General features: G+C 38.4%; 1 protein-coding gene across 1 annotated transcript in view; it reads left to right on the top strand.

Annotated features, from left to right (window-relative positions):
- SOAT1 (sterol O-acyltransferase 1) overlaps positions 1-26,998 on the top strand; it is a 63,542-nt gene that overhangs the window by 15,752 nt on the left and 20,792 nt on the right. Inside the window, exon 3 of the mRNA XM_054457570.2 lies at positions 15,236-15,294. Within this exon, the coding sequence (XP_054313545.1) occupies positions 15,236-15,294 (59 nt within the window). The remainder of the gene's footprint in view (positions 1-15,235; positions 15,295-26,998) is intronic.

The following is a 26,998-nucleotide window of genomic DNA, read 5'->3' as shown; positions in this document are numbered from 1 at the left end:
TTCTATACTTTGTAAGTCTCAGATACCTTTTCATTTAGTATATGTAATTCTTTTAAATACCTGTGTACTATTTCTGCTGTACAGATGCTTGGCAGTTTATTTAACTTGTCCTTTATTGATGGAAACTTAGGCTGTTTCCAGAGTTGCAGTATTACAAGCAGTGCTACAGACAGCATCATTGAAACAGCATCATTGCTTACTTGTACTGGTATACCTATAGGATACATTCTTTTTTTGAGACGGAGTCTCACTCTGTCGCCCAAGTTGGAGTGCAGTGGCGTGATCTTGGCTCACTACAACCTCCGCCTCCCTGGTTCAAGCGATTCTTCTGTCTCTGCCTCCTGAGTAGCTAGGATTACAGGTGTGTGCCACCATGCCTGGCTAATTTTTGTATTTTTAGTAGAGACGGGCTTTCACCATATTGGTCAGGCTGGTCTCGAACTCCTGACCTAGTGCGCTGCCTGCCTCAACCTCCCAAAGTGCTGGGATTACAGGCGTGAGCCACTGCGCCCGGCCAGGATACATTCTTAAAAGTGAAATTGCTAAGTCGAAGGGCTTTTGCATTTAAAATTTAGGTATTATCAAATTTCCTTTAAAAAATGTTATGCCAATTTATATTCCTAACTATACTGTTTCACCACACTCTTGGCAATAATCTTACCAGTCTTTTAAAATTCCTGATTTGATGGGTGAAAAGCAGTATACATATAGCATAAATTTGTTCTCATGAATTTTAAGTGAGGTGGGGAAATTGTTTCATATTTATTGACCATGTATTTTTTTTTTCTTTAAAAGCCCTGTTCATATCCTTTGCTCACTTTTATTCCTTATCTGGTGGTTATTATTTTTAAGAGCTTTTTCTATATTAAATAAATTAATCCTTTGATTATGTACTTTGAATATTTTCTAACTAGTGATTTGTCTTTTGACTTTGCTTATGTATGTATGCTTTGCCATGTTTTGTTTTTATATATCAAATATTCTTTTAATTGTTATAGTGTTGTTTTTTTTTTGTTTTTGTTTTTGTTTTTTGAGATGGAGTCGTGCTTTGTTGCCCAGGCTGGAGTGGAGTACAATGGCGTGATCTTGGCTCACTGCAGCCTCCGCCTCCTGGGTTCAAGCAATTCTCCTGCCTCAGCCTCCTGAATAGCTGGGATTACAGGGCATGTACCACCATGCCTCGCCAATTTTTGTATTTTTAGTAGAGACAGGGTTTCACCATGTCAGCCAGGCTGGTCTCTAACTGCTGACCTCAAGTGATCCACCCACCTCAGCCTCCCAAAGTGCTGGGATTACAGGCATGAGCCACCACACCTGGCTGCTTATAGGTTTTTTTTTTGTCATGCTTAGAAATCATCCAAGATTATGAAAAAAAGAAAACATGACTTTTTTTTTTTTTTTTTACTTTTGTGGTGTTTTATATTGAAGTATTTGATCCATGTGAAATTTATTTTTGAATGGTGCATTCATCATTGGGGATCTAATTTTTTAGTTTTCCAAAATGGCTAGTTAGTTGTTTCAACGTTATCTATTAAGTCTCTGTTTCTGTATGAACATGTACTAATCCATGTTTCTGGCTCAGATTCCATTTTTCTGAAGTAGTGCAGACATGTGAGTAGTTGAGAACTTTGTAAAGTTTTTGTGGTCAGTGGAGCAATAGACGATTACAGATGGATTTTACTATCTTATCTTCCCTTTTATTATTGATTGAAAAGAGATGGACTCTTTCAAGAAATACTCCTAAGCCTAACATACTATGGACATAAAGGTGATTTTTCAAGTGACTTTTGTATCGCTTTGTGGAGAACAAAGTGAAGCTGAAATGTGGGTATTCTAAGACATGGTCAATGAGAGTTTTTTAGAAAACAATCAGGATTTAAAAATAAGTTTGAATTTTTAGGCAATAAACTAGTCAGTGCCTACACGTTAGCTAATTCTGTTCTTGCCACAAGTAGATGAAGAAAACATTTATTAAAAGAACTGCAACTTGAAAATTGGTTATTAGTCACTGCTTAGTATTCCTTAGTCATCTTTATGAGTGTAATCACATAGGTTGGCTGTCCTTTTTTTTTTTTAATGCTGCATGACTAGGGGTCAGAAGACATGGATTTCTTCAGACTCAGTTACTTATTGGCCATGTGACAGTGTACAAGATGTTTAATTTCTTTGAATCTCAGTTTCTTTATTTTAGAAATAGAAATGAGGCCAGATGTGGCTCACGCTTATAATCCATGCACTTTGAGAGGCTGAGGTGGAAGGATTGCTCGAGACCAGGAATTCAAGACCAGTCTGGGCAACATATGAAGACCCCATCTTTACAAAAATAAAAAAAATTAGGTGGGCATGTTAACATGTGCCTGTAGCCGAAGCTACTCAGGAGGCTGAGGTGGGAGGATTGCTTGAGCCCAGGAGTTAGAGGTCGCAGTGAGCTAGGATGGCACCACTGTACTCCAGCCTGGGTGACAGAGCAAGACTATATGTTAAAATTTGTAACAGGTTTAACAAGGATGCGGATTTAGAAATTTGGAGGCCGTAATGTCTTCAGGGAAAAGAAGAGTTGCAGAAATGGGTGGAAACTATTGGCTAGCAAGAAAGCAAAGATAAGAAGTGTAAAATTCTTTCTCAGAAGATTTTATATTAGAAGGAAAAGTACAGCATGTCATGAGGGTTAAGTGATCTTCAAAAGGACTGTTTTTTTTTTAAAAAAAAATCGTTTCTCAAATTTCAGTTATTTTGCCATTATATTACTATTACTATGTAACTTTAAAAAATTAACTTGAAAATTTATTCTCAACCTAAGTAATAAATTGTTAAATCATAGGTTTGATGTTCAATTACTTATTTTTAAAAAACAAATTAAATATGTAATACTTGATAAGTGTTAGTAGAACTACAGATTTTATTTTCAGTATCACTGATGACAGCCATATCATAATTTCTGAAACATGATTTTTAAAGAACAGATTGTCTCTGAATTTAAATGTGGACAATATAATTGACTCAGTAGGTTGAACTTTTTGAATAGGGAACGATTAAGACAATAATAGTTTGAAGGGTTAGTCTTGAAAAAGAGATGGGCTACTCTTTCCTCTGACACAGAAATGTTGGAGAAGAGGTTGAAAGACAGCAAAAATTAAGAAACATAGAAGACATTTAAGGATTTGGTACCAAAACTGAACAACTAAAAGTTACTTGGTGGGGCTGGGACTTGAAAGTGGAAAAGGTTTCGAACTACTTTTGTGAGGAATGTCACAGAAATTCATCAAGAGGCAGAGACAAAGATTGCGTATTTTCATTGCAGGCCTGCCTGAGGCTTGACAGCAGCAGTTTAGAATGGGCCCATTTTCCTAACTTTTTCTGTAGTGTAGTGCACGGCAATTTGGAATCAGAAGGCAGATAGTGGGTAATTTCTGGAGTCGGCGTGTGGCATGGTGGGTCCAGGAAATTGGTGGTGGTGATAAGGGACAGATAGAAATAATGACAGAGGGTTAGTAAGTCCGTGCTGGTTAAGAAAACTGGAAAACCAAAACGATGACTTCTATCAGAAGAGAAACTGTCTCTTTCCCTGTCTTTCTCTTTAGCGATGAAACCTTCCCTAGAAATTCCCCTACAGACTTCTCGTGTCTCATTGGCCAGAGTTAGATTACAAGTTATGCTGGCTATCTACTTTTTGCCTCTCCGGTCTTTTCTACGCTATTTTGTTTCCTGGGAGAGTGACCTTAAGAACTGCAACAATAGTCTCCAGTGCCCTGTGTGTTTCTGGTAGGCTTGGCCAGTGGGGGAACTTCAGGAGATCTAAGAGCAGAGTAAGATGGGTGTGTTTATAACTAAGGTTCTCTCCCTGGTAGGTAACCATTGCTCGTTTCTAATATTTCTCTCTGAAGAGTTCTCTCTGGGTTCCACTAACCCTTTACCTGCTTTGCCCTTTCCTGGCCTCAGGATGGTAACAGCTTTCCTGATGTTTATTACTAGCCCTAGAATTCCATATCATCCTTACCATCCTTTGTTGCTTTTCTTAAACTCTGACCACACACTTACAAAAAGGACCTCTTTAAATTTTTCCCAGTGAATAAGCTTGAGTGGGTCATCTCTTTGCTACCTGATACTCAGGCCCATTTTTAAATCGGTTTCTCGCAAAGGCAGTGACATGCATGTCATTATTTGGGAAGCAACCGGCAGTGTTCACCATGGCTGCGTTACATTATAAAAAATAATGTGTATGTACTTGTCCGTTTTATTTGCCAACCACATTTACAGTAAACTTGGCCATCTAGAACAAAGTTGGCAAACGTGGCCATGTTCATTCTTTTGTGTTTGTAGTGCTTTCTCATGTTATCACAGTAGAGTTGAGTAGTTGTTACATAGTTGCAGACTATACTGCCCATTATGGAAAAAGCTTTCTGACTCTTCATCTAGAATTACGTTGTTCAATGTGGTCGCCACTAGAAGTACACTGTTTAATATAGTCTGGTTGAGCACTTGAAATGTGGCTAGTCTGGATTGAGAAACACTATAGTTGTGATATGTCAGATTTCAGAGACTTACTGGCACCAGTTTCTTTTTACTTTTTAATGTGGCTCCTAAAAATTTTAAAATTACACATGGCGATTCACATTTTATGTGTATATATGTGTATATACATATATATTCTATATGTATATATTCTATATGTATATATATTCTATATGTATATATAATATGTATACTATATGTATATATATTATATATGTATATATATTATATGTATATATATTATATATGTATATATATTATATGTATATATATTATATGTATATATATTATATATGTATATATTATATATGTATATATTATATGTATATATATTATATATGTATATATTATATGTATATATATTATATGTATATATTATATGTATATATTATATGTATATATATTATATATGTATATATATTATATGTATATATATTATATATGTATATATTATATGTATATATATTATATATGTATATATATTATATGTATATATATTATATATGTATATATATTATATGTATATATATTATATATGTATATATATTATATGTATATATATTATATGTGTATATATTATGTGTATATATTATATATGTGTATATATTATATATGTGTATATATTATATATGTATAACATATGTATATATTATATATGTATAACATGTATATATTATATATGTGTATATATTATATATGTATAATATATGTATATATAGTATATGTATAATATATGTATATATTATATATGTATATATATTATATATGTATATGTATATATTATATATGTATATATATTATATATATGTGTATGTATATTATATATATATGTGTGTATATATATATCTATCTTTTTTTTTTTGACAGAGTTTTGCTCTTGTTGCCCAGGCTGGAGTGCAATGGTGCCATCCCGGCTCACCGCAATCTCCGCCTCCCAGGTTCAAGCGATTCTCTTGCCTCAGCCTCCCAGGTAGCTGGGATTATAGGCATGCGCCACCACGCCTGGCTAATTTTGTGTTTTTAGTAGAGACGGGGTTTCCCCATGTTGGTCAGGCTGGTCTCGAACTCCCGACCTCCAGTGATCTGCCTGCCTCAGCCTCCCAAAGTACTGGGATTACAGGTGTGAGCCACCACGCCTGGCCACACATTGTATGTTTATAGGACGACACTGATCAGGAATGTAACTGGTGGCCTAGAAAGTAAGTAGATAAGCTTCCCTTAGGCCAAAGCCTATTAAATACAATATTGTCAAGGAAAGAGAGCATGGCATTAAGAGGCATCTGACTGAGCTTCAGGCCTCAGAAAAATCCAACAAGTCTTCACGCTTCATTCCTTTGCCTGGAATAATGTTTCTAGCATTTTTTCACCATAATTTTTCTTTATTATTTGAGACTCAGTTCAAATATTGACTCCTCTGCAAAAGCCTCCTGTACCCCTCATTCTCTCACAGTGCTTCTCTGTATTGTCCTTTTCCCTATTTGTAGTTTTCTCCTGAGATCCTGAAGGGAGGGTTTGCTCTGCATGTATTGGGTCCTCAGTGGGCTTTTACTTAATGCATGAGTATATAAATTGAGTAAATTAGTTATCAATTTAACAAGCCTGGTTATTTGTCTCTTTTCTTCTGTGTAACTTTGGCAGTAGATTGACTATAGTAATAGAAGTGTAGGATTGTTAGGGAGAACCCTGTGGAAGCAGCCTAGGTAGAAAAGCACAGCTCCCCGGGACCGCTGAGTGGGGCCTGATTGCACTCCACATTTCCGTTTTTGCTAAAGATATCACTATAATAGTATAGTACAGCAATGGATCTTTCTTACTTGTCCTGAAGATTATGTAGGATAAAGTACATTTTTGGTTTTTTTTTTGTAGGGAATGGGGGGGGTCTCACTTTGTTGCTCAGGCTGGTCTCAAACTCCTGGCTTCAAGTGACCCTCCTGTCTCAGCCTCACAAAGTGCTGGGATGATAATAGGTGTGAGCCAGCATGCCCGGAGTCTGGTGTTTTTTTTTTAGGGTGGCAAAGCATGTCATAATTTTACAAAAATTTTCATCAAAACTGGTTAAAATAAGATTTTTGACATGTCAAGGAATAAATTTTAAACATTCCCAATAAGTATAGTAGGTTTTAAAAGAGATAGCATTTATTCATGAAGATAAGTATTGCAAGCCTGATTTTTTTAGAAATCAGAAATTTAAGGGAAAAAATGTTGAATAGTTTTCCTTATGGACTTATGTGGGGTTCTATTAAGTTTCAGATAGCAAATAACTGACTTCTAGTGTTAGCAGTTAGTGTGTTACTAGAGGTAGGCAAATGATTCCGAAATTACATCACCCTCAGTCCTGGCTTATCATTGTTTCAGGGTCAGTGTTTTAGAAATTGAGAAGCCTTGAGTTGAGTGCTTGTAAATAGTTCTTCAAATCATTGGATGTGGGTGGGGATGGTGGCTTATCCTTGTAATCCCAACAATTTCAGAGGCCAAGGCATGAGGATTGATGGAGGCCAGGAGTTCAAGACCAGCCTGGGCAACATAGCGAGGCTCTGCCTTTACAAATTTTTTTTTTTTTTTTAATTAGGTGGGTGTGGTGGCACGTGAGTGTGGTGGCATGTGCCTGTAGTCCTAGCTACTTGGGAGGCTGAGGCAGGAGGATCCCTTGAGCCTAGGAGTTCCAGGCCACAGTGAGCTATGGTCATGCCATAGCCACTGCCCCCTAGCCTGGGTAACAGAGTGAGAACCTGTCTTAAAAAAAAAAAAAAAAAAAAAAAAAAAAAAGCAGTGGATATTAGCTTTTAGGCATTCTTTTGACTTTTTTTGACATCTAATTTTTAAATTTTAAATTGTAGAAAGTTAAGAATTTCTTTTGAATATTGTATGAAGAGGTATTTTGAAGGTAAAGGAAAATTAATTGGCATTTTAAAATATATTTGTCTTCCACTTACCTAACTTTGTCATTTTCAGTGGGGTCTTCAGAGACTCTGTGAACAAACCTTTTTTCTAACTTTCCAGTGGCTGCGTCTCAAAGCCTGTTTGTAATGATGGCTGTCATGTTATTTATGGATAGACAGATTCTTTTTGGAAGGGACGCACAAGTAGTGAGAATTAATCTTTTACAGTCTCCTTACCAATCCTCCTCCCCTGTGGTAGCTGAATTAGTTGAAGGAAAGAAGCTTTTGTCTTCATTTATTTATGAAATAGTTTATTTATGAAACCATGGACTGGTCATAGAACTAAATTAAAAATATATTCTTTAACTTATAGAAAAATCAAATGGACATTTGTCTTACCCTTATATTTCTTAATCAGTTACCAATTTGTAAATATCTTAAATTAATCCTCTGCTCTCCATTCTCCTTGCCATTTACAACATCACTTTTTGTCCGGATTTATTGCATTTCTCTGTTATGTGGTCCTTTCCATCTTCCAGTATCAGCTCAGTATTTTCCTGCATGAAATTCTTAGTTTCCTCAAAGCCCTTGTTATGTGACCTAGCCTTCTTCCCAGTCATCAACTCTGCCATTATCGATAATTGAAGACATTCCACTGTCTCCTGGCTTCCATTGATGTTAAGTCAGGCACGTGTTGTAATTGCAGTACTTGCATAGTTGATATTCTTTCTGGATGCTTTTAGTTTTTTTTTTTTAACCCCTGCGTCAGACAGTTTCACTGTGATATATCTAAGTCGATTATTATTATTATTTTTTCTTTTGAGATGAAGTTTCACTCTTGTTGCCCAGGCTGGAGTGCAATGGTATGATCTTGGCTCACCGCAACCTCCGCCTCCCGGGTTCAAGCGATTCTCCTGCCTTAGCCTCCTGAGTAGCTGGGATTACAGGAATGTGCCACCACGGCCAGCTAATTTTGTATTTTTATTAGAGACAGGGCTTCTCCATGTTGGTCAGGCTGGTCTCAAACTGCCGACCTCAGGTGATCCACCTGCCTCGGCTTCCCAAAGTGCTGGGATTACAGGTGTGAACCACCACGCCCGGCACTAAGTAGATTATTTATCCTGCTTGGAATTCTTTGACTTTATCCTAGAATTTGTGTCTCTCAACAGTTCTGGCCAATTCTCAGCTATAATCACCTCAAATATTGTCTCTCCTTATAGAGCTCTGATTAGATGCATTTTGTACCTTCTCATTCTTCATGTCTTTTTTCCAAGCGACATACTGTGAAAAGAAATGTCCAATAGAAGATTAAATTATATTTCTACCATAAAAACAAAGTAATAGGGCAATGAAAATAATATAGAAGAATATGTAATGACAGGGAAAAATGTTTACAATATATTAAGTGAAAAAAGCAAGTTATAAAGCAGTATGCATATAAGTTTGTTTTTATGTTTTTATGGTTTGTTTTTAAGGGAAGGGGTTATTAAGCTTAAATTACCCCAAATATGCCTCCAAAGCTCATTTTGGCAAAGTAAATATTTCTGTTCAGTGTATTTTTTCTGGGAAATTACTTTTATAAACTTGAATGGCTTTTAATCTTCCTTTTTAGGCAAAATATACAATAGCAATTGTCAATGCTGAAATAAAAATACTTAAGCTGGCCTGGCACGGTGGCTCACTCCTGTAATCCTAGCACTTTGGAAAGCCGAGGCGGGCGGATCACGAGGTCAGGAGATCGAGACCATCCTGGCTAACACGGTGAAACCCTGTCTCTAGTAAAAATACAAAAAATTAGCCAGCCGTGGTGGCGGGCGCCTGTAGTCCCAGCTACTCGGGATGCTGAGGCAGGAGAATGGTGTGAACCCAGAGGAGGCGGAGCTTGCAGTGAGCCGAGATCGCGCCACTGCCCTCCAGCCTGGGTGACAGAGCGAGACTCCGTCTCAAAAAAAAAAAAAAAATACTTAAGCTATTACCAGGTAAATGAGAAAATACAAATTCCCAATTTTAAAAATTCATCTGCCAAAATGATAGTTCATCATCATAGGTTTTTTTTTTTTTTTTTTTTAAACGAAGATAGCAAACTAGACGTTGTAGTTTTTTTTCTGTTTCACACTTTTCAGTATTCATTCCATTCTGTTTCATTCACTTATCTGTGTAGGTCTGTGCACATAGTGATGTCTGATGTTTCTCGGTTCCCATAATATAACAGATAACTTGACACTTTATTAAAAAGATAGAATAAAGATATTTAGTATCTCATTATTCACAAACTCATTTGTGAATAATGGCAGATGGCATTCAAAATTAACTCTACCCTGGGCTAGGCATGGCGACACATGCCTATAATCTCAGCATTTTGGGAGGCTGAGGCAGGAGGATTGCTTGAGGCCAGGAGTTCGAGTCAAGACCAGCCAGGGCAACATAGTGAGACCTTGTCTCTACAAAACACTTAAAAAAAAATTAGCTGGGTGTGGTGGCACACATCTATGGTCCCAGCTAGCGGGGCAGCTGATGCAGGAGGATCACTTGAGCTCAAGTGTTAGAGGCTGCAGTGAGCTGTGATTGTGCCACTGCAGTCCAACCTAGATGACAGTGAGATCCTGTCTCAAAAAAAGCCCCAAAAACTCTACCCATATTTTATTAAAAGGGCACAGATCAATTAATCCCACTGCTTTTAAAATTATAGTGGTACCATGATTCAGTGCGAAAATAAGAAACTGTCTCTAAATCTGTGACAGTAATAAAGCTCAGTATGCACCATACACAAGAGTTACACAGAGCAGCACATTCTCATAAAAAATACTGTCATACCTTTCAAATCCAATTTTTGTTATAAAATCACGAAAAAGATTCTCAGTCAGAATATCACAGTTAGTCAAGTTAAACACCAGGAAACTACATTACTGTAACAATATACAGAAGGGAATATTTCAGAACAGAGAAATTAGAATGAAATGAATTTTAGAATATTTTTAGCATCACCTCCCCAAAACCCTGTACCCATTAGCAGTTATTCCCTTTTTGCCATAACCCTGCACCTCACTCTCTAGGCAACCACCAGCGTTTTGTCTGTCTCAGTAGTTATCTATTCTGGACATTGTTTTGTAAAATAGGATCATACAATATGTAGTCTTTTGTGCCTTCCTCTTTTCACTTGGCAAAATGTTTATGTTTCACCCATGTTATAGCATGTATTAATATTTCTTTTGGTTTATTGTTAATCCATTTTATGGATATACTACATTTTATTAATCTGTTTTTCAGTTTATGAGTATTTGTTTCTACTTTCTATTATTATGACTAATGCTGCCCATAAATATTCATATACAAGTTTTTGAGAGTGCCTTTTATTTCTCTTGTGTATATACCTAGGAATGGAATTACTAGGTCGTATGTTGGCTCTGTGTTTAATCTGTCGAGGAACTTCCACACTGTTTTTCAAAGCACTACACCATTTAACATTCCCACCAGCAGTGTCCTGGATAGTTGAAGTTTCTTTCTCCACATTCAAGCCAACACTTGTTTGTGTTTTTGATTATAGCCATCCTAGTGAGTGTGAAATGATATCTCATTGTACTTTTGATTTGAATTTTCCTGATGGCCAGGGATGTTGAGTGTCTTTTCGTGTGGTTATTGGGCTTTTTTTTTTTTAAGAGAAATATCTGTTCAGTTACTTTGCCTTTTTTTTTTTTTTTTTTTTTTTTAAAGATGGAGTCTCGCTCTGTCACCCAGGCTGGAGAGCAATGGCGTGATCTCGGCTCACTGCAACCTCCGCCTCCTGGGTTCAAGCAGTTCACCTGCCTCAGCCTCCCAAGTAGCTGGGATTACAAGCATGTGCCACCCATGCCCGGCTAATTTTGTATTTTTAGTAGAGATGGGGTTTCTCCATATCGGTCAGGCTGGTCTCGAACTCCCGACCTCAGGTGATCCGCCCGCCTTGGCTCCCAAAGTGCTGGGATTACAGGCATGAGCCACTGCACCTGGCCTACTTTGCCTGTGTTTTAATTGGACTATTTGTCTTTTTATTTTTTTATTTTATTTTACTTTATTTTTGAGACAGTCTTGCTCTGTAGCCCAGGTTGGAGTGCAGTGGCACATTCTTGGCTTACTGCAACTTCTGCTTCATAGGTTCAAGTGATTCTCTCACCTTAGCCTCCCAAGTAGCTGAGACTACAGGTGCGCATCCCCACACCCAGCTAACTTTTGTATTTTCAGTAGAGAAGGGGTTTTGCCATATTGTCCAGGCTGGTCTCAAACTCCTGGGCTTAAGTGATCCTCCCACCTTGGCCTCCCAAAGTGCTATGGTTACAGATGTAAGCCACCATGCCTGGCCTATTTGTCTTTTTAATGTTGAGTTGTAAGAGTTCTTTATATATTCTGGATACAAGTCCCTAATCAGATTTGCAAATTTTTTTTTCCCATTCTATGGGTTGTCTTTTTACTTTCTTGATGGTGTTCTTTGTAGCACAAAAGTGACTTAAGTTTTGATAGAATCTGTCAATATAGTTTTCTATATTTTCTAATGTTGATTGTTCTTTTGGTATTTGAGAAGTCATTGTCTAGTCCAAGGCCTCTGTTTTCTTCTGTATTTTTAGGTATTTGATCCTTTTTGAGTTAGTTTCTACATATGATGTGAGTTCCAGGTCCATCTTCATGCTTTTTCATGTGGCTATTCAGTTGTCCCAGCTCCATTTGTTGAAAAGAAGAATCTTTCTGCATTTTTCTTGGCACCCTTGTCAAATCAATTATTAATAATCATAAAGGTGAATGTTTATTTCTGGACTCTCAGTTCTTTTCCATTGATCATCTACGTGTCTATCTCTAAAATTGTTAAGTGTGAGTTTTCCAGCTTTGTTATTTTTGTTTTCATGATTTGTATGGCTATTCTGTGTTCTTGAATTTCTGTATGAATTTTAGGATCAGCTTGTCAATTTTTGCAGAGAAGCCAGGTGAAGTTTTAGTGAGTATTGCTTTAAATCTATAGAAAAATTGGGGAGCACTGCCATATTAACAATATTAAATCTTCTAGTCAATGAATATGGGATATCTTTAGACTTATTTAGTTCAATTTTTATTCCATTTTCTTCATGGCACCTTTTATTTGTATCAGATATTATGAAGTTGATGAATTCACATTCTTTTATTTTATTTTACTTATTTATTTTTTTGAGACGGAGTCTCGCTCTGTTGCCCAAGCTGGAGTGCAGTGGCATTATCTCGGCTCACTGCAGCTTCCACCTCCCAGGTTCAAGCGATTGTCCTGCCATCTTCCCAAGTGTCAAGGACTACAGGCGCACGCCACCATGGCCTGTCAAATTTTTGTATTTTTTTTTTTTGAGATGGAGTTCATTCTGTCTCCCAGGCTGGAATGCAGTGGCGTGATCTTGTCTCACTGCAACCTCTGCCTCCTGGGTTCAAGCAATTGTCCCTGCCTTGGCCTCCCAAGTAGCTGGGATTATAGGTGTCTGCCACCATACCTGGACAATTTTTATAGTTTTAATAGAGGGGTTTCGCCATGTTGGCCAGGCTGGTCTCGAATTCCTGACTCAGGTGATCCGCCTGCTTGGCCTCCCAAAGTGCTGGGATTACACACATGAGCCATCATGCCCAGCCATGAACTCACATTCTTGGACATAATCTTCGTCATCCTTTGCAATCATTTCTGGTTGAGGTATGGCATTTTTCTTTATTCTTGGCACGTTGGCAAATATCCTCTGAGACTTTCTTTTGAACCATTGTATTTTTAAAAACATTTATTGTAGAGATAGGGTCTTGCTACGTTGCCCATGATTGTCTCAAACCCCTAGGCTCTACTGATCCTCACCACTTGGCCTCCCAAAGTGTGGAAATTACGGGCATGAGGCACCATGCGTAGCCTGAACCATTATATCTTTATCATTCATGTTCACCCTAAGACAGTATAACATGATTTCCTCCATTATAGTCTGCAGAAATTCCAAGTCAGAAGTATTTGTTGTGGAACTATCCTCCGTCTCTAGTGCAGCTGTGGTTGGCTCCCATCTCCAATTGGCTGTTTGGTTGGACCTCTTCTGTGTCTTTTAACCTCTCTGTTATTCTCTGTCACTATTTCTCTGGGCTATCCTCTGTATAATTTCCTTTGATCTATATTCCCATTTACTAGTACTCTCTTCAGACATGTTTAATCTACTGTTTAATTTATCCATTGAATTTGAAACTTCAATTTTTTTTTGTTTTGAGAAATCTTGTTTTTTTTCAAATCTGTTTGGTTAAATGGTTTCTTATTACTTGCTTATGTTTTCCTTCTTTTTTTCTTTCCATTTTTTTTGAGACAGGGTCTCACTGTGTTGCCCAGGCTGGAGTGCAGTGGTGCGACCATGCTCACTGCAGGCTCAAATTCTTGGGTTCAAGTGATCCTCTCACCTCAGCCTCCCAGGTAGCTGGGACTACAGGCATGCACCACCATGCCTGGCTATTTTTAAAACTTTTTTTTTGTAGAGATGGGGTCTTGCTATGTTGTCCAGGCTGGTCTTGAACTCCTGGCAACAAACAATCCTCCCCACCAGCCTCCTAAAGCTCTAGGATTACAAGTGTGCACCCCCACGCCCAGCCTTCCTTTTCTATGTTTTCAAGTTTCACTTTTATTTCCCTTAACATATTAATCATTCTGATTTTTTTGTCCTAAAAGTAACAATTCCATTATCTTTAGTTTTTCAGATCTGCATCTCTTGGCTTTTGTTTCTGCTGTTTCCCATTTATTCTGCCTAGTTTCCTAGTATGTTTTATGAAGTTTGACTATTTTCCTTTCTTTTCTTTTTTTTCTTTTTTTTGAGACAGAGTCTCACTCTGTCATCCAGGCTGGCGTGCAGTGGCTCAATCTCGGCTCACTGCAACCTCCGCCTCCCAGGTTCAAGCGATTCTCCTGCCTCAGCCTCCTGAATAGCTGGGACAAGCTTCTTCTTTTTATGGTAACTTTATCTGTTGGAATTCTGTACGGCCTTGACTGATATTGTAATCTTCCAGGGAGGAATTGCACTTGTGTCTGCCAGTAGCCTGGAGACCCAACTTGGGTTAGCTTTAGAACATATTTATCTCAGATTTTTCAGACCACATAGATAGTGTGAATTTAGATTGCAAACTCTAGTGAGGGGGTTATGATTTCTTGGGGCAAATTTTCCTTCTCTGCACAGCATCAGGTAGAGACAGACACATTTCCTTCTGTTTTGGTTTCTTTCTTATACACTGAGGATGTAGCCTTATGTGTGGTCCTTAGTTTTATGTGGCAGTATCCTGTTAGACTTCCCATTTTGGGCAGGCCCTAGACTTTGCCATTCTGTAAAGTATTGTCATCTGTGTACTATTCTGCAAAAATACTGTACCCTGTGTTGCTGTCCATGTAGAAGCTCAAGGTTTCTAGGATTTGTCGAGAATCCTTACATTTCTTATATGTCCCCTAGGATTCTAGTTTCATTTTCTTTTCTTTTTTTTTTTGCCTCTGAATTTGTACTAGCTTGGCAATAAGTTTTAAAAGGTTTTCGGTTTTTAATATTTTACCCAGCATCTTAGTGGTCTCAATTGTAGAATCTGTTCAGGGAATCTAATTTCCCATGCTGTCAGAATCGGATCTATAGCATTGCATAATTAACATCATTGTAATTACTGTGTGTACATTTACTAGTTTTGTTCTTAGTATTTTTATGTATAAATTTCCTTCTAGTTATTTTGACCATGCTGTCATGTTTTATGGTTGTACCACAGTTTACGCAGTTACCTTTGTATTTGTTTTCAACTTTATGGTTTAGACAGTGCTACTAGGTAGCTGTATCCATCAACTTAAAAGTCATGTTTTTTTCTTTCCATAGGTCGAATTGACATAAAACAGTTGATAGCAAAGAAGATAAAGTTGACAGCAGAGGCAGAGGCAAGTAACTCCCTCTTCTAGAAATAAAAATGTGGAGTTTTAGATAGAGTTTTGTTTGGTAACATTTTTAATGCTAAATTGCTCAGATAATTATTTAAGCCGTTCATCAGTTGCTATTATCCTGTGGAACAAGAAAATAAGATCTGCTGACTTGTCATCCTGCATAAGGATCCAGATTGCCTTTTTCTCTCCCATCTCATCTATCACTGGCATTTTCTGGCTCTTACCAGCAAATCTTGGTTTTAGTGACCCATGTTAATAGTTGATAGCATTGAATGTCTGTATGAGTGCTTTGTGAAAGTATCTTTCATGATTCATAGTAAATAGCAGCTCTCCAATAAATGTTGAATCTGAATCTAGTAGATTCCCTGTCAAGGAAGTAGAAATAACAACTCCAAAAAAAAAATCATGAAATCATTTCAAGTGGGGATAAATAGTTCTACAAACCAGAATTCTTCAGTACCCTCAGGAAATTGTGGAGGGCGAAGAACACTTTTTTAAAAAAACATTATAATCTAATACCTGGGTGTAAGTTGACTTAAAATCCAAAGCAAACTCCTGTTTTCCTAAGGAGAAGATCACTTCCAAAATTTATTGGCCAGTTTGACTATATAAACATCCGGTGATGAAGATGAAGTAGCCCTGTTTTATTTATTTAGTTACATGCATATATGTATGCACATATGCATTTATAGAATAATCTAGGTTTAGAAATATTTTTGTAATCATATTTCATGAAATGTATGCCAGATTATTTATACTCACTTTGATGTCAATGTCTTTGTTATTATCAGACCTAGTTTTTCAGTTATCATCCAAGGCCGGGGCATAGTATTTGTACTTTCATCTAATTTGTTGGAAATCAGTACTGTTTGAGTCCAAGGATGATGCTGTCACAGAAAATTTATTAAAGAACATATTTGCATAACATTAAGAGATCTACCCTGTCCTCCTTCCATCATCCTGTAGGCATATTTGTGATGACTACAATGTAATTCCTTATGGTGCTGCTTTATAAAGTGGTACTCAAAAGATGTATTTACTGCACTTGAAATTGTGGGTATAGACTCCTAGTTAATAGGGTGTTAAACTTTATTTTTCCTGATTCCATTAAGTTACCTTTGTAAGCCTCCAGCACTACAGTGATGAAGGTCATTTCTGATGAATGTCTTTTCCAAGTAGTGCTTTGTTTTCTCCATTGTAAGAGATTGTTTAAGGATTTGTTATGCAACTTTTTATCTGATGACTAATTTATAATTTTGGCTAAGAAAATAACAATATTTAATGTATAGACACATAGTAGTTTTTTGTTTGTTTGTTTGTTTGTTTGTTTTTGAGACAGAGTCTCTGTTGCCCAGGCTAGAGTGCAGTGGCATGATCTCGGCTCACTGCAACCTCCGCCTCCAGGGTTCAAGCAATTCTCCTGCCTCAGCCTCCCGAGTAGCTGAGACTACAGGCACATGCCACCACGCCTGGCTAATTTTTTGTAATTTTTAGTAGAGATGGGGTTTCACTGCATTAGCCAGGATGGTCTCAATCTCCTGACCACGTGATCCTCCAGCCTTGGCCTCCCAAAGTGCTGGGATTACAGGCGTGAGCCACCACGCCTGGCTGGCACATGCTAGTTTTAAACATCTATTCTTGCAAGTTTAGTGATTAAATTTTTTTTTTTTTTTTTGAGACAGTCTCGCTCTGTTGCCCAGGTTGGAGTGCAGTGGCACGATCTCGGCTCACTGCAAGCTCCGCCTCCCGGGTTCACACCATTCTCTGCCTCAGCCTCCCGAGTAGTTGGGACTACAGGTGCCCACCACCACGCCCGGCTAATTTTTTTTGTATTTTTTGGTAGAGACGGGGTTTCTCCATGTTAGCCAGGATGGTCTCAATCTCCTGACCTCGTGATCCGCCCGCCTTGGCCTCCCAAAGTTCTGGGATTACAGGCATGAGCTACCACGCTCGGCCTAAAATAAATTTTGTTTTTGTGGTTTACTAGAGTGTTTCTGACCTTTTTTATTTCTCTAGTCAGGCAGGATACCTACATTTTTGTTATTCCTTTTTCAATTCTTCTTTTGTCCTCTTTTGCTCCTCCCCTTCTTATCAAGAACACAAAAACATATTATGTTCTATTTGTGAGGGCAAGTTTCAAATAGGTGAAAAGTAAGTCTGTCTCTGCTATCATTCCTCTATTTAAAAACCTAAAGTGGGAGGAGAACCTTTTCCCATACAGAATCACAAACCCAAAGGCGAAAGGGAGTTTGGGGTGGAAAGTAGAGGTTTTGGGGTAAAGGGGTAGAAAGTGGTGGCAGGATGAAGGGGGGATGTTCCAAGGATTTAAGTTAAAACTTTTTAAAGAATATTCTACTTGTCTGCTTTATATATTAATAAAATTATGAAATCTTTTAGCTTGGTCACTTAGAAGGATTAGAAGGAGAAAGTAATGAATGAAATAAGGGAAAAGCTGAAAGAATGGTGGACCCTGGTTTAGCTCGTATTAATATGTGTATTGTGCAAGTGACATAAGGGTTGCAGAGTTGTGCAAGACTTGTTCCCTGGTGTTATGGGAAGTATTGGCCTGAACAAAGGTAATGGTGTTAGAAAACTTATACCGTACATATTTTAGGGCACTTGATGGACATCTGTGTCTTTATTGGGGCACAATGGCAAGAAAAAGTTGAAAAATTGAGGCTAGATTATAAAGCATTTTTTCTCGACTTTTATGCCCTCATTCATGTAGCTCTTTCTATCTGAAATTTCCTCTTTCTCCATTCACAAATCAAAATAATGTATATCCTTCAAATTCTAGGTCAAATCTTGCTGCTTCTACAGTTTTCTGAACATTGCCGTTGAAATGATGTTCTCTGTACTCTATATTCCTAACTACTTAGTTTATACCCCTACTATATATATGTATTAGACTATGCATTGTTCTGAATGAGTCATCACATGTCATTTGGTGAGCTTTAGGTGATTTGACTTAGAAGTTTTAAAATTGTCAATTATTTGCTGTCTAATGAGATTGAATATTTTACCATTGTTTATTAATTGTGATTTCTTTTTTTTTCTTTTCTTTTTTTTTTTTTTTTTTTGAGACAGAGTTTCACCGTGTCGCCCAGGCTGGAGTGCAGTGGCACGATCTCTGAACACTGCAACCTCCGCCTCCCGGGTTCAAGTGATTCTCCTGCCTAAGCCTCCCCAGCAGCTGGGGTTACAGGCAAGTGCCACCATGCCCGGCTAATTTTTGTATTTTTAGTAGAGGTGGGGTTTCACCATGTTGGCCAGACTGGTCTCGGAACTCCTGGCCTCCAGTGATCCCCCCCACCTTGGCCTCCCAAAGTGCAGGGATTACAGGCGTGAGCCACCGCACCCAGCCAATTGCAATGTTTTTGAACAAGATATAGTAGGACTACTGTTCTGATCTGAATGTTCAGGATGGCATATAGAGTTTGGAGACAGTCAGAATAGACAGGGAGCTATTGTAATATTTTAGTATTCTAGACCAAGGAAACAGATGAGCCAGTAGGAGAAGGGAACTACATTTAGAAGTCCTCTTACAGGCTAAGCTTTTATACTAGGTGCTTTATATACATAATCTTACTTAGTTAAATCATCCCATTTATAAGAGATCTCTAATTGGTCACATTTTTTTAGTTGTTGCTTAGCTTTATTGGTTGACATTTACTAACATGGAAGGACTTGAGATGATAGGTGTGTGAACATTGTTCAGAGCCATGAACTTGGCTTGTTCTTTCACATACTAATTCCTCTTGTGGGTTTTTACAAATAATTTTTTTTAAATGCAAGTTAGGAATCTTTCCGGTCATTTATAATTTGTGTCATGTTCCTCCCAGTCATCACTTCATCTTTCCTTGATCTTTAAAGTGAGAGCATTGCACTAGTTATCTCCAAGTTCCCTTTTAGCTCTAAAGGTTTATGTCATAATTGTGTAGCTGACTAAAACTTCTTCAGAATTCACTGCTTGTTATTGTAAAGGGAACAGGTAGTCGATAAATCTCATCCGGCAGCTGTTTCAGCTCCACAGAACTAGAGTTGTCAGGTAAAATACAGTACGTCCAGTCGAATTTGAATTTCTGATAAACAATGAATACTTTTTTAGTAATCATGCAATATTTGAGACAGACTAAAAAGTTATTTATCTGAAATTTAAATTTAAATATAGTGTCCTATATTTTTTCTTTGCCAAATTGGGCAACCAACAAAGAACTCTGAAAAGTCAGATGTGTAGATAGAGGAGCTCTTATTAAGTAAGGAAAAGTGTGAAGAAGGTTGTCAAGCATTGAGCAAACCTTTTAGTCTAAAGGGAAGAGGAGTGAGGGAAGTGATAACATGAGTGTGTTGAAATTAGTGGTTTGAACTGAGTGAATCTCTTAAGGTCGCCTCGAGGTCTAACATGCTTGTTAAAAAAGGTTTTCCGTATGTACTTTTTATCTAATGCCAGTGGGGTCATACAAACTTGTGTAACTCTGAGTTATGACCTTTTGAAATCCTTAGACTGTGTTGTAACAAGACTTAAAAGATCTTAGAACAGTCCAAGGGAGATTCATATGATTAAACCCCAACCAACTTACATTAACAATTAAATTACCTTTGCTTTTGTTGTTGTTGTTTTTAATAGAAACAAGGTCTCACTATGTTGCCCAGGCTGGTCTCAAACTCCTGAGCTCAAGTAATCTTCCCGCCTTGGCCTCCCAAAGTGCTGGGATTACAGGAGGGATCCACCATCCCTGGCCTAGCTTTGCTTTAACATTATGTTATTTCTTTTGGTTGCAAATAACAGAAGCCTACTTTGGTTTATTTAGGCATAAAAGAAAATATATTCAAATGATATTAATATATCTCACAGAATCTTAGGAGAAGATGAACATTCAAGCACTGGAAAGAGTAAGGATTTTAGTAGGAAGAGTTTAGATACTTTAGATATTTCAGTATAATAAAGTTCCCACTCACTTTCTTTCAAAGCTCAGAACCTCAGATTTATTATAAGAGAGAGAATTGAATTTTGGCCAGAAGGACAAGGTCATATAATGTCCAGCCCTGGCCTGGACATTACATGCCTGTCCTCGACTCTGAGAATAGTTTTCAGAGAAAAATGAATATGTTAAGAAGGGCAAAGGGAATGTCTTTACTAATTGGTATTTGTTGAACTTTTATTAATGTACACAACTTTATAGAGGGAATGTTAGGTCTCATGTGAATATCAGAAGGACGAAAAAAATTACTTTCTATTTCTCCTTCTTAAAAATACATTTTTGGGCCAGGTGCATTGGCTCATACCTGTAATCGCAGCACTTTGGGAGGCCAAGGTAGGCAGATCACTTGAGTTCATGAATTCGAGACCAGCCTGGACAACATGGCAAAACCCTGTGTCTAGAAAAAATGCAAAAATTTGCTGGGCATGATTGTGTGTGCCTCTAGTCCTGCTACTCGGGAGGCTGAGGTGGGAGGATCATTTGAGCCCAGGAGGTGGAGTTTGTAATGAGCCGAGATGGCGCCACTGCACTCCAGCCTGGGTGATAGAGTCAGACTTTGTCTTAAAAAAAAAAAAAAATTGTTGCAACATATTCTGTTTGCTTCTTATATAGCATTTCAAATATTGTTTTTTCACATCAGTACCTTATGCTATTGTCCAGCCATTAAATGATCAAACTGTGATGAGTAAGAGTCAGGATACAAAAATTAGCTGGGTGTGGTGACACATGCCTATAATCCTAGCTACTAGGGAGGCTGAGGCAGGAGAATTGCTTGAACCCAGGAGGCAGAGGTTGCAGTGAGCCGAGATCATGGCATTGCACTCCAGCCTGGGAGACGAGTGAAACTCTGTCTCAAAAAAATAAATTTAAAAAAAGACTCAAGTGTCATGTCTGAAAATAAGAGTTTCTCACCATGTTTTTTCAGTCATTCAAGTAACGCCTTCTAAAAAAGTTTTTGGTCCAGTCATGGTAGCTCATGCCTGTAATCCCAGGACTTTGAGAGGTTGAGGCTGGCGGATCACATGAGTTCAAGACCAGCCTGACCAACATGGTGAAACCCCGTCTTTCTTAAAAATACAAAAAAATTAGGCGGGTCTGGTGGTATACACCTCTGTAGTCCCAAGTACTCTGGAAGCAGGAGAATCACTTGAACCCAGGAGGTGGAGGTTGCAGTGAGCCAAGATCACACCACTGCACTCCAGCCTGGGTAACAGAGCAAGACTTCATCTCAAAAAAAAAAAAAAAAAAAAAAGTTTTTGGATAGTATTTATCTATTGATTTATTGGCCGACTGCTGGAGAGACAAGTCTAAGTATTTTCTGCCCAGAAATCCTTTGATTATTGTATAAGTTAAGATTGGGTTTTGCTGTAATAGTGAACAAAATAATAGGGGCTTATACAAGATTAGTAATTTCTTTTTCTCATGTCAGCAATTCAGAGGTAGCAGGTCCATAGCTGGTACTGGCTCCATGGTCCTTAGGGACCCTGGTTTGGTTCCTTCCAGTTCCCTGCCTCACCATTTGTAATTGCCCGATGGGTTCTTCTTACCCTCTGCACAGACAAAACAAATGGACTGAGACAGTGGTAATGCAGTAGAGAAGGAGTTTAATGCAAAGCTAGCCAAGTGGAAGGACAGGAGTTTATTATACACACCAGCCGCTGAGAACTCAGAGGCTAGGGTTTTTATGGTAAGTTGGCAGTCAGGGGACCTAGGGAGTGGATGCTGCTGATTAGTTGGGGTTGAAATCATAGAGGTGTGGAAGACAGTTCTCATGTGCAGAGTCAGCCTCTGGGTGGGGGTCACAGGACCTGTCATGGGTTTAGGGAGCAAGCTGGTCAGTCGCCAGAATTCAAAGATCAGAAAAACATCTCAGAAGACCAATCTTAGGTTCTATAATAGTGATGTTCTCCATAGGAGCGGTTGGGGAAGTCACAAATCTTGTGACTTTGGGTACAGTAAACTATTATAGAAAGGCAAGCTGTGCCTACATTTTAGCAGAATTCACGTCCCTCCCATAATCCTAATCTTGTGGCCTTTCTTTAGTCTTACAAAGGTGGTTTCAGTTCCCAACAAGGAAGGGGGTCAATTTTGGGGAGAGACTATTTACATCAAAGTTGAACTATGAATTTCTCCCAGAGTTAGATTGGCCTCTGCTCAGGAATGAGCAAGGATGGCCAGCCTGTGAGGCTAGAAGCATGATGGAGTCAGACATACTAGACGTTTCTCACTGTCATAGTCTTTGCAAAGGCAGTTTCACATTCATAGGCTGTGGTCCCCCTCATTGCCCAAATGGCTCTAGTCATTTCATCTGAGTTCCAAGTGGCCAAATTGAGGGAAGGAAAGGAGTGAGGGTAAGGAACAGGTATCTGTGTCTGTTAAGGAAATTTTCTGTGGACTTTGACAAACCATTTCCACCTGTATCTCTTTGGCTACCTAGGTGCAAAGAGAGACTGGGAAACTTATTTATTCTAAGCAGTCATGTGCCCAGATAGAAATCAGGGATTCTAGTACTAAGAAAGGGGGTAGGCACTGATAGGGTTGACAAATAACAGTTTCTACTATGGCTGTCCATTATTCTTTGCTGCCCCAATCTACTGGTCAAATTTCACCTTTTTGCTATGCAAATGTGACTATACATTTTTCTGATATTTTCCTTTCTGCCTTTTCTTATTTAAATGCACAAGTGTAAGAATCTCTAGTCTATTTTGAATAATTTTGCGAAAGTCAGTTTATTGTGCTTTATGATTTCATCACTTACAAAAGGTAGATAGGTACCTGTCCTGTTGCCCTCGAATGTTTAGCAGTTCAATTTAATGAATGCCTACTTGGTTTCTTTGTCTATCAGGTACTACATTAAGTGCTGGGATTTTAAAGAAGTTGTGTTTTCTGTTCTCATGCTAACTAAGAACACTATATATAAAATGCATGAGCAAGGGGAACAGTGACTTAATTAGATACCTTAAAAATGTTCTTTGGCCAAGCACAGTGGCTCACGCCTGTAAACCCAGCACTTTGGGAGGCCAAGGCAGTCAGATCATTTGAGGCCAGGAGTTCGAGACCAGCCTGGGCAACATTGTGAAACCCCGTCTCTACTAAAAATACAAAATTATCAGTTAATAAAAAGATACGGTGTTTAAAATCAGTTGGGCGGGGGGCAAACAGTGAGATGCCAAAAAGCATATACACTTGAATATATAGAATTTCAAGTAAGTGCAATGAAGGAAAAGAATGAGATTCAGTAAGAGAGAATAGAAAGAACTTTAGAGTGAATTATCAGGAGACCTTTCTGAGGAGTCAATTTAGTGTAAGTCCTAAGCACTGTATTACCTGTTCCATTGTGTTACTTGTTTTGCTCAGAAAGGTCAGGTTTCTGGTATCATGCCACCAAGATTAAAAGATTCTCTGCAAAGACAGGCAGCAAATCAGAGGAAGAAATAATTTTTAGACTAGCAATACTATGACCTTGTGGAGTTACAGTATAATGTTCTTTAAAACCATTTTTGAAGAAATTGTGATCAAGGGACCTGCTTTTTTTTTTGAGACACTGAAAATATTATTATTTACTGATTGGTTTACTTTGTTTTTTTCTTTCAGCATACTTTAAGATTGTTTTATGTCTCTGTACCTTTGAAAGAGTTATTTACCCATAAATGACCCTGACCTTTTCTCATTGTAATACTCAGTCCAAAGTAATCTCTGCCTGGAAGCCTTTTTAGGTAGAAGAGTTATCTTTCTAAAATGCAAATCTGAACATGTTTACAAATCTTGTGCTTAAAATGTCACTGGCTTCCAGATGTCTTTGGGATAAAAAATTCTTAAAATGGCTTAAAGGTCCGTGATCTAGTCCCTACTTGCTTTTCCAGCCTTATCTCTGATCATTATCATTTGTTCCTTTAACTATGTGTTCCAGCCATAGGGTCTTTGTATCATGGTTGATCCCTATTCTTGGTATCTTAGTGGTTATCTAATTCAGCTGCTTATTTAATACAAAAGGTTTCCTTAAGCTCTAAAAATATAGTTTACTATATTTTTACCTAAATAAGCACCTTTTTTAGTTTCTAGTTAACTGCCTCCTCCCTTCTTCCCCTTCTCCCTTCCTTCTCTCCATTCATCTATCATGGTGCTAGGGCTGTCAGAGTCCACTGGCTGCATGAAATTAATATCAGTAGATACGAGATTGAAAAGATAAGCAAATTAGAAAGCCTATAACCTCAACATTATTTTCAGGTTACTGATACCAGACATTATTCAGATTTATTAGTGATCACATACTGAGTTCTAATTAACAAGTTTCATGTGATAGAAGTCAGAAGGCAGAAGTGGACTGTTTTCTTGTACTATATTTCTTAATATTCCCTCTTACAAAGGGAGTAACAATAATAAGCAGTTACTCGTTATTGTCATCACTGCTAGGATCTGTGAAAGGAGGAGATTCAGGAAACGTAAGCGTCCACAGAGCAGAGTTCTTTCTTCCTTGTGTCCCAGTGGCAGCACCTTTTATCAACTTTAATTCCTCAGAGAAAGAGGAGAAGGGCATTAGGAAATGAACATTAGGCATGTAATTATAATGCCATGTGAAGGAATGTGGTAGGTTTAGTTACCTTTTAACAATAAAAGGACTAAATGATAGGATTTGCTTAAATTACAATTTTTATTGTACATTGTTTTATTGTTCCTCATAGGTTAGCTCAGACCGAGGGGGAGAGGTTGGAACAATGAATGCCTGGAGAGTGGTAACTGTGTCAGGTGCTATCCTGTGTGTTTTCAGTTCTAGACTGTTATCCATGTGTAATAGTTTCTATCCTGCCGAGCTTTGTTTATAGAATCAAATTGAAAGGGAAAACACCTGTACAACCTAGCCAATCAGACAGCCTCACATATCTTTTTCTTCGCAGTATCTTTTAACTAGGATATTCCCCTTCAAAAAAAAAAGTCTTGGCTGGGCACAGTGGCTCACACCTGTAATCCCAGCACTTTGGGAGGCTGAGGTGGGCGGATCACTTGAGGCCAGGAGGTCAAGACCAGTCTGGCCAACATAGTGAGACCACATCTCTATTTAAAAAGATAAAAGTTTCAGGCTGGGCACGGTGGCTCATGTCTGTAATCTCAGCACTTTGGGAGGCCGAGGCGGGCGAATCACCTGAGGTTCGAGACCAGCCTGACCACCATGGAGAAACCCTGTCTCTACTAAAAGTACAAAATGGGCTGGGTGTGGTGGTGCATACCTATAATCCTAGCTACTTGGGAAGCTAAGGCAGGAGAATTGCTTGAACCTGGGAGGCGGAGGTTGCGGTGAGCTAAGATCATGCCGTTGCCCTCCAGCCTGGGCAACAAGAGTGAAACTCCATCTCAAAAAAAAAAAAAAAGTTTCATGGAAGAACTCACTTTTTTGTTAAGTGGTGAAAGCAGCTAGCTGAATAATATTCAGGGCTGTCGACCAAGTGGGAGGTCAGAAGCTCACCCAGTCGGCTGCAACCATGGCGGAGCCAGAGGGGCTCAAGGGGCCTGTGCTATACCAAGGCTGCAGTTCCTTGCAATGCTCCAGATGACCCTGGGCAGTCTATTCTTGAGCCCCTTCGTAGTTGCTGTGATTGTCAACTAAAGAAAAGCCTTTTAAGAATTAAAGTTATTGGATTTAGAAGTCTTATTGAGAACTGTAGACAGAGCCTGCTGCCTGGGAGTAGTCTTATAGAGAGGTTTTGTTAGCCTTTTCTGGCACTGTATTTTAGTCTACTGTTTATGTATAGGTGGTGAGGGTTTTGCATATGTAAAATTATATTACGTTTGTTTAGAAGTTAGAAGTTATATTAGAGTAGAATATGTTAAGGTTTGGTGTAAGAGTATATTTGGTTATAGATTATGGAAGTGTAATTACTAACTCATTTTATTTATAGGAAAAGGCAAGGTTATTATCTTCAAGGAATATAGTGACTTAGGCAAGAGATGTGGGGGGAGTGTGTGTTTTATTTTGTCTTAGAAGTATTTGGAAAGCTGTGTATCATCATAGAGTCAAGAACTTTGTGAAATTGTGTTGGCAAGCAGAAATGAGTAAATATGGCTTTTTTTTAGTTTGTTATTTTGTCTCGCATATGGATACCTAAACTACTCACATATGAATGTTACTTCAAGAAAAGAAAATAGATGAATTGATCATATTAAAATAGTTACCTTATAAGTAACATTCTGTACCATCTGAGGTGTCAGAGTTTGGGGTCATAGATGAGGGAGATTGTGAAAGAAACTTACAATACTGGGTCAGGCGCGGTGGCCCGTGCCTGTAATCCCAGCACTTTGGGAGGCCTAGGTGGGCGGGTCACCTGAGGTTGGGAGTTGGAGACCAGCCTGACCAACATGGAGAAACCCCATCTCTACGAAAAATACAAAATTAGCCGGGTGTGGTGGCACATGCCTGTAATCCCGGCTACTCGGGAATCTGAGGCAGGAGAATCACTTGAACCCAGGAGGTGGAGGTTTTGGTGAGCCGAGATCGTGCCATTGCACTCCAGCCTAGGCAACAAGAGGAAAACTCCGTCTCAAAAAAAAAAAAAGAAAGAAAAAAGAGAACTTAGAATCATGGTAATTATAACGTGGGAATAAGGCACAGTGGCGCCTGCCTGTAATTCGAACATTTTGGGAAGCTGAGGTGGGAGGATTGCTTGAGCCCTAGAGTTCAGCTTGGGCAACAGAGAGAGACCGTGCCTCTACAAAAAATAAAATAT

This window comes from Pongo pygmaeus, chromosome 1, assembly GCF_028885625.2.
Source record: "Pongo pygmaeus isolate AG05252 chromosome 1, NHGRI_mPonPyg2-v2.0_pri, whole genome shotgun sequence".
Classification (NCBI taxonomy): Eukaryota; Metazoa; Chordata; class Mammalia; order Primates; family Hominidae; genus Pongo; species Pongo pygmaeus.
This window is presented reverse-complemented; position numbering and strand designations above follow the sequence as displayed.